This window comes from Acyrthosiphon pisum, unplaced genomic scaffold (assembly GCF_005508785.2).
Source record: "Acyrthosiphon pisum isolate AL4f unplaced genomic scaffold, pea_aphid_22Mar2018_4r6ur Scaffold_21838;HRSCAF=25021, whole genome shotgun sequence".
Lineage (NCBI taxonomy): Eukaryota > Metazoa > Arthropoda > Insecta > Hemiptera > Aphididae > Acyrthosiphon > Acyrthosiphon pisum.
Genome location: NW_021771346.1, coordinates 22277 through 31163, shown reverse-complemented (window position 1 = coordinate 31163; position 8887 = coordinate 22277). Strand labels below are relative to the sequence as shown.

The window sequence follows — 8887 nt, the reverse complement described above, 5'->3', positions numbered from 1 at the left end:
CTACATTGATAAGTAATTTTTGATATCAAACACGATTAACCATTATATCTTTAATCGTGGCGAAAATTAAAAATATTTATTATTTACATTATTTAAGCTGGACAATGAATTTGCATTATGACATCAAAAAAACTGCTCTTGGGGCAATGCCCAAATGCCCCTGTTGCCCCCCCCCCACAGGTACGCCTCTGGTTTTATACACACGATAACATTCTTAAGAATTTTTTTTTTTTTTGTAAAAATGAATTAACTTACTGTAGTACTAATGCCTAACAATAAAATATGTAATTTACTTTTATCACAATAATATCATCAAATATACTTAGAAATATTATAGGCTGACAGACCATCATCACTCAGAATCGTTTGTCGTATACTATGATCCATCACCATCGATTACAGTAACCTACTGTACAGCAGAGTGACAACCACTTGCCCACCTTTTTACTTGAGCACACTTCAATAGTGAAAGTACCATCATACACGCAATACCAGGTAAAAGGACATTATAATTTATTTGCTACTTTTAGGTTCACTAAGAAATTAAATTATAATATTCTTTAGTTTTTATAAAACCAAAATGTTTTCCTTGTATTGAAAATATTATGTTTCTACAAGTTTATCAATGGTACGCCGGGATATGTCAGAAAAAAAAATTCAGGTTTTGTGTTCACTTCAAATCAATAGAGTATGTAGTTTTTAATGTGCTGGTATTACTTGATTTACTTACATTTAAATTAGGAATACTATAAATTATAAATATTTAAATATTTTTTAAATGAATTTAATGTTCCAAAGGAACAAAAACAATTTGATGCTTTACAAATAATTTCAGAAATAGCCTTTATATCATGATATAGGTATAATGTATAATAAAGTGATTTACAACTTTAAAATTTAAATCACAGATAGGTAAAACAACTGAACATTTTTCTGAATAAAATATAATAATAATTGTAAACAAAATTAACTATTAAGTAACTTAAAAATTATTATTTTAATTTTAATAATTATGAGACTTCTAAGTTTTTACATGAACTTGGAATAGATAAAAATGTTCTTCCTATCTTCTGATCAGAAATATTGAAAAAATAATGTTTATAAAAATGCCACACTTGTTGTGCTTGAGTTGAATATTCTAAGTTTAGTACATGAAACAGTTTAAAGCAGAGATCAAAAGTTTCCAGTTGAAAATGAATGCCGTCTATTATAGTGAAATACTGCATAGAACTGTCATATAACGCTTCATTAATATTTCCAACAACAACATAGTGTTGTACAGTTATACCCAAATTTAATGCTGAAGCCTATGCGTGGTTTTCTATTCATTAACATTCTGAAATATAAAAAGAAATGTTAATAATTAATCATTACTTGTTAACTATAATAAATTACCCGATTATTCACAATAAAAGCACGCAATTGTTCAATTTTTTATGTCCTGAGAAATGTTTTGTTGTTAATGGCATTAACTGGTGATAATAAATGTTGAATTACTTTGAATGCTGCAAAATCATAAGTTTTATAATTTCAAATGAAACATTAGTCAATTTTTCACTTCAAATCAGGTACACTTTCAAGCCCTTAAAGGAGTTTCACGTATTTCGGAAAGTTCTAACCCTTGTGAACCAATATTAATACAGTTTTTACTGAGATATATTTTCAACTTGTTTTTGAATGTTACAATTTTTTTAAAGAGGCTTATTATTCTATCGAGATACAGATGAGTGAAATCTATATGAAACTATAAATAAAGTATACAACGTAATTTAAGTATTTAATTCAATTTCTTTTGGTTGGTATGTACCAAACTTAAAAACTAACTAACTTATAAAGAATACTAGTTAGTAATACTAAGTTCATCATATTGTCATTTTTATCAAATTTAAGCCTATGTAGAGAGGTTTCAGACCAATGTTTATGAAGAACATTTTCAGGTTCGACTTAGCCAAGTAAGAGAATCATAATCAATTCAAATAAAAACATTAATTGCATATAAATTATGAAACTGATTGATGAATAGAATCAAATTTTAATAACATTTAATTATATAATGATCTTTAAAAGATTTACTTATATTTTGTCTCACTGAATTAAAAGCAAAATCCTTATGCGTTAAAATCTCACAACACATTCTAAATTTACTCAAATTAATTTACACTATCAAAAATATCAGTGAAAATTGAATATGTGTTTAAAGAGAACAATTTGTAACTATATGGTGCTTTGTTATTTCCTTTCGAAAGGTATACATTTTTGAAGTTGAAAAGTGTTTCTTAATATATTGTCTAAAGTAAATACTTATCTTATTTAATAATTCTGTATTGTTTGCATTAGTACAAACTATAATTAAAACAAAATTGTCCTCTATAATTTCAGAATTTCTAAATTCCCTGCATTTGAAAATTTTATTATGAAAAATTATTAATTTAATTTATGTTTTTAAATTTATAATATAGTTACTATAGTGATCAACTTAAATTGATAAGAAAAAATAATAATTTGTGTATGAAAAATAGTTTCCTACCAAAATATATTTTTTTTAATTTCATATTGTTCTCTTGTTATTCTCAGTTTTTCTATTTCATGGATTGCATCAAAATAGTGGATCATCATCTTCGGGTATTACAAAATCACCAATATCTTGAACTGAAAAATGACACAAATGTATATATTATATTTAGTAAATTTAGTATGAGCTTAAAAAATATATTTTAATTTAAAACTAACTTGGGTACTCATCAGCATTAATTTGTTGTTGTTTTATGAGATTTTGAATCCATCTCAATGCGTCCCTCTATTCCTACAGTTAATATATTATATTTAAATTACCTAATAAGTATAATTTTAAATTTGATAAAAACAAACCTCCAACAAAGTCTTTGCTTACATTAGCAGTAGGAATTTCTTCTACTTGATGAATTGGTGCTTGCCCTGAAATGTTATTTATTTATAATTATTATTAGGTTATTACATATTTTCATTTTGATTATTTTAGTTATTTTTTACCGAATAACCTTCAATGGTTTCCATGATTAGCACTGGAACAATTGTATTGTTTTTATTGCCACGTCTTCGTTCCAAAATATAATAATTTTTTTTTGTAATTTTATTAGGCTCCCTAAAATATTACATTTTTTAATATTTTATATTCACTTAATAATACATTTTTTTCTTTATTGCTTTATAGGGATATTTCATACCTGCGTTGTAAACCAAATGCCCAGTACATTGAAGGAACTCACTCGTTGAAATTCGGTCTGAATCAACCGTTCACAGGCTGAATTAATTTTTCTATCAAGCTGAATATAAGTCTGACGACGAACTCTTAGAATGGGTCTTTGCTGCATTCTAATGTATCTTGTTCAACTTTGAGTAAAGTTTCTATATTATGAATTTAAATATTTCAATTAATATAATTAATTAGAAAATGGAGTGTAAAAGGGTGTATATATGACTACTTATTGGTTTGGAAGAAAACTTAACAATTATGGAAGAATAAGTAAATGATTTAACATAAATCATAATATTTAAAAATCTTGGGGGTGATTTAAAAAAAAAAGGATATACTTACTATATAAGTAATTTAATAAGTTTTTCTAAGACTATTTTCCAAATTACTGACTAGGCTACTAAAGACAAATATATTTTTATTTTGAAAATATTTTTTTGGAGTAATCATAATAATAATTTTGTATATAAAAAATGACAATATATTGATTATAAACATTTTCATAAATTTAACTTACTGGTAAAATGCCTAATACCAGAATGTGGATGGTTCATTATACTATTTAAGTGCCGATGAAAAATGTCTTGGTCATTATTCGTTCGTCGTGGCTTGCTGTACTAAGAAGTTCTCCGACTAAACTCCTAATATTAATAATATATCATAGATAAAGTGACAATTTATTTTAATTCAATTACTTATGATTACATTTTTAAAACTAAATACTTAATAATTTCAATAAAAGAATAAACTCAAAAGCTATTAAAACTTAATTGTTTTCAGAGTTAAAGAAATGGCAAAATTACTAAAATTGAAGTGTTCACTTTCTGTAAAACAGTCGGTTAATATAAAAATTGAATTTAGAATATCTAAAGTCTAAAGTGTTACTATTTGTTATAATTATGTTATATTTACTACTTATTTTTACAGTCTTAGTTATTAAATACATTTTAAAAATGGAATGATTATTCAAACTAAATGTTTTTAGATATCTTACGTTCCATCCATTGATTTTGGAAGTACAAAATATAACGTTCATCCACCTTAGCAGCTGAAGTACATAATCAAAAAACATTAGCGTTTACAAAAGAAAAGATAATGCACCGTGATGTAGAAATTTCTGTTGTATCCTGTAATAATAGGGGAAACATGATTGGATGGCTGTTTGTGGAAAATGTAAATCTATCAGTGGAGCTTGTAAAAGAAGGACTGTATACACTACACAAGTCAGCCGAGCATTCAAAATACTTCAAGCTTTTGCAACAAGCAGAAAAATATGCAAAGGATAAAAAAATAAACGTAAAAATAAAAATACTTAACGAGAAATATATTTTATTCTTTAACACTAATTAATCTTGTTCTATACGATTTATTTAAGTTATGGAAGAATTATATTGAGGAACCAGTGGAGGCGAACAATAACAGCCATAAACCTGTTTATGAAGGTATGGTAAAGGAACAGAAAACCAACTATGTTGAAGTGCTTGTATCAGAGGTCAGTCCTGAGTTGCATGTCTATGTACAACCTATATCAGAAAGATCCAAATTAGAAAGTCTTACTGACAACTTGCAGAAACACTTTGATTCTAATCCTCCATGAAACTTGTTGGTAAGAACATTATCTATGTTGATGATAGTTCAATTGTTTAGCAAAAAATGCATACAGATAATGTTCTTACCATAAGTTTTCATGATAGATCGATTCACTCTAAAATTTAAATTAACAGAGCTAAAGGTGATCTGCTGAGCGTACATTTGTAAGATGAAGACAACAAGTATCTGTGTAACATCCTCTTAAGAAACATAGTCGGTGACAACCAGTTTTTTTGGGTCGCAGACAGACAACAGCCATCATCTATCTGTTTTTTGTTAGCGCTTATAGTAGTAGATATTCCTAATTAATAAAATACCACGAGGGGTGCTGAAATCAGCAGCCAGTTTTTATATCCCCGACTATAGTCTCTTTTATTATGTTATATAGGTACTTTGGACAAATACATAAACTAAGGCTTGTAAATGTGTCTACATAAACTGTTCAAATGGTCAGATCTTCAAAAAATAATGTGTAAAATGTATTGTGGCTATGTTAATATAACAATAATATATTTCCGCTAAAATTCAATATTTCGTAAAATTAAGTAGGTTGGTACTTTTGTATTTTTCTAAGCTGAAATATCTCCCCGATCCGCCCATGTGTTGTTGTATTATGATTTGATACCTATTTTTAACAAAATATACTATAATAATTTATTGTGGTAGGTACCTACTGTTTTAATAAACCATGTGTTTTCAAATTATTAAAATATTTTCCTCTGATCTAGAACACTGCAAAGAAAAATAATTCCATTGATGACGCTGAATCATTTTTTAAGAAAAATTCTAAAACACGTATTAAGGCTGTGGTTGAATCTGTTCTTGACGGAAACACGATGAAGCTGTTGTTGTTGCCTGAAAGAAACATGATCCTTCTTTACCTTTCGGGAGTCAGGGTAAGGTTTTTTTCATTCATAAAATACTTGGCAATACATACAGCACTATAGTGTTTAGTGTATACCTAATTATTTCTCTAAATTACACAATATTTTATTATTTATATTATATTATGTGACAAATTGTTGAATTGGTTATTTACTTATATCTAATATAAATCCTAATAAATTTTATATAGTGTCCACCAAAAGGTGTAGAATTGGGAGATGAAGCAAAGTTCTTTGTTGAAGTTCGTTTACTGCAAAAGGACGTCGAGGTTACTTTGGAAGGAGTGCTTTCTAATAGGAAAACTCAATCTTTCTATGGGACTATCCATCATCCAGTACATTTTAAAATCATTTTTGTAGTCTTTTGTGTAATAATTATTTAATAAGATTGTACTTTTTGTATTTTTTAAAGGCTGGTGATATTGCTTTTGAATTGGTTAAACAAGGTTTCGCTATTTGTCCAAAATTTGGTATGAATTACTTACACGAAAGTGCTGAAAACCTCTGGGCAACTGAGAGACAAGCCAAGGAAAATAAATTGAGGTGTTGGAAATATCACACAAACACGGGACAAGAGGTATTATTAGTTAGCTAAAGAGTTGGTGTTTTAGAATTATTGTTTAGTTGAGAATGTTCTTTTGGCTTAGATTGCTGAAAGAGAAATAGTTGGAACCGTAATTGAAATTATAAGAGAAGAAGGTCTGTTAGTTAAGTCTTCCCGTAGCAAAAAGCTCCAAAAAATATACTTTTCTAACATCATACCGGCCAGGCTAGGAGTTGAAGTACTAAGAGGGTATTTATTTCTACATTTTATAGTTATCTACATACACAACACAAATTTGAACAATTTTTGATTTGTTTTCTTCAGTGAATCAAATGGCAACGGTCAGCCACCAGCTACACAAGCCTCACGGAATTTTGGTAAACATTTTCACGAAATCCCTTGGGCTTATGAAGCACGTGAGTTCTTGAGGACACGTTGTATTGGAAAGAAAGTAAATGCTTCTGTAGATTTCGTACAACCCAAAATTAATAAATTTGAAGAAAAAATTTGTGCTACAATTATAATTGATGGAATGTAAGGTTCTTTTTATTTTTTTTTAATAATTAAAGTATTGTTAAGTATAGTTAACGGATAATTTAATTTTGTAATATAATATTATTATTATTTAATATGCTTGTTTATTGTATTACTCAGAAACCTTGGTGAAGAATTAGTAAAAGAAGGTTTGGCAACTGTTATGAACAACCCACGGGAGGAAGAATCATCCCAGTGCCTTTATAAATTGAAGAAGGCAGAAGAAATCGCAAAACAATCTCACAAAGGGCTTTACTCAAAATCCTCTCCCCTTAAACCATATATCACTGATTGTACTAGTGCTGCGGTAAATAAAATTAATTTTGTTCGAGGAGAAATAAATGTAATAATTATTTGTATGTTTAGGAGTCTGCTCGTGCCAAGGCACTTTTTAGTCTCCAACGTTTTCCGATGCTTGAAGCTGTGGTTGAATACGTTGTGAGCGGTTGTAAAATGCGTCTTCACGTTCAAAAAGAGAATTCATTTATTAACTTCCTTTTGGCAGGTTAGTAATTAGTAAACATTTTATTTAAGTTTGATTGAACTAATATTATCTATAATTCATGTGGATTAATGCTGATTAATTCCTCATATTTATTTGAATTAAGACTAATATGATTTTGATTTGTGTTATTTAATTAAAACTTAAATTTTTAGGTGTTACACGCCCGTTTGATGAAGGAGCAATCCAAGGTGGATGAAGAAAGTTTCTCTAATCACTAGGTACTTCAAAACCTTCAACTATTCTATTGGCTGGCAAAAGTGCAAGAGCTTTTGACATGAAAAACATTGTATGCAGCACATCATCATTTCTATACACTTCTCTTCGCATTCCATAATTTTTTGGGTTTTTTTCAAGTGTCTATTTATATAAAAGTTTCAGTTTTACGCGTCATCAATGCGTATACCACTGGAAATGCCTATTAAAATAAATAAAATAGTTATATAGCATATAAAAAGTTGGTGTAATGGAATATTATATAGTTTTCTGTACATATTTAAAAAAAAAAAATACAAAATTAAATATGTACATTTTTTTTTTTAATGTTTAAACAAAATTTACTTGGTTCATATACCTAGCCATAATAATTAGCAATTATTCCGTTGGAGGAGATGTCCTTTGGCATGTCCTAGTTGTCATATCTGTGTTCATCAATTTATATGTACACGTGTTGATTATAAGATCGAAGGAAACTTTTGTAAGCTTGTTCATGCCTACGTAAGAGTATCTAATAAAAAATAAATTGAAATAAATATTGATGAATACAGAGCAACGTCAATGTTTGAAGAGTACAGTTATCATGTTGTCCAAGGATCTCAAATAACATTGATAGATCAAAAAGAATCGGTTTCCATTTCTTATTAGTTATTACTTATATAAAAAATTGATAATATAATAATATGATGTCGATAGTACTTATTAGAGTTCGCATGCGCGTGCGGAGCATATAACTGCTACTGTGATCCGCTCGTATAAATGTTTAGAAATACGGAAAAAAAAGTCCCGATAAAAATTAATGAAAATATATCAAAATTAATGTATAAATATGTTTAGGGAAATGTTTAAAAAATAACTCAATAGATAAGATTATAAGAATACAAGATACCTAATACCTATACATATTTATATAATTTTATGACATAATAATATATTTGAGACAATATAGGTACATATTTGATATTCATATTATCAATCATGCAATTTTTCCCTGTTGGCATATGGCTGACTTCAATATTGTCTTATAGTCGGTTATCTAGTTTTTTATATGTCTATGTTTGTGTATTATTATGTATGTAGTATGTAACTATGTTACATATTTTCTTTATTTTATACAATAAACCAACTTTTAAAAATGTTCACTTGCAAATAAAAAAAAATATTTTTCATGAAAATGAAATATTTCAAGAAAATAAATTTCTTGAAATTTTACAACCCTAATTATTATGGATATATAAAATATCAGCACAAAAGACAACGGTATCTAGTCGCTATATATTTCGCAATAATCGGATATTCTTTCAAAATATATTTGTAAAATTCAAATCAAAGCTTTTTATTCAATAAACCATGAATATTTAAAAAAAAAAAAGTTGGAAAACGCG

The 8887-nt window shown here is 27.7% G+C and overlaps 1 protein-coding gene across 1 annotated transcript; it reads left to right on the top strand.

The window, feature by feature from the left end:
• The first annotated feature begins 298 nt into the window (after positions 1-298).
• Positions 299-7753, top strand: LOC100571272 (staphylococcal nuclease domain-containing protein 1-like). Its single transcript, XM_029492587.1, has 12 exons — positions 299-495; positions 3191-3375; positions 4218-4528; positions 4608-4724; positions 5551-5718; positions 5898-6041; positions 6119-6283; positions 6354-6499; positions 6575-6784; positions 6905-7091; positions 7151-7289; positions 7442-7753. The coding sequence occupies exons 3-12, from the start codon at positions 4328-4330 to the stop codon at positions 7483-7485; spliced, it is 1521 nt and encodes a 506-aa protein (XP_029348447.1). The 5' UTR covers positions 299-495; positions 3191-3375; positions 4218-4327; the 3' UTR covers positions 7486-7753.
• The last annotated feature ends 1134 nt before the right edge of the window (positions 7754-8887 follow it).

Excerpts from the sequence above, each read along its gene's own strand:
- LOC100571272 (XM_029492587.1), top strand. The coding sequence starts at position 4,328 with ATGCACCGTGATGTAGAAATTTCTGTTGTATCCTGTAATAATAGGGGA. Across the intron at positions 6,500-6,574 it reads GGAGTTGAAGTACTAAGAGG|TGAATCAAATGGCAACGGTC; the intron begins GTATTTATTTCT and ends TGTTTTCTTCAG. Across the intron at positions 6,785-6,904 it reads ACAATTATAATTGATGGAAT|AAACCTTGGTGAAGAATTAG; the intron begins GTAAGGTTCTTT and ends TGTATTACTCAG.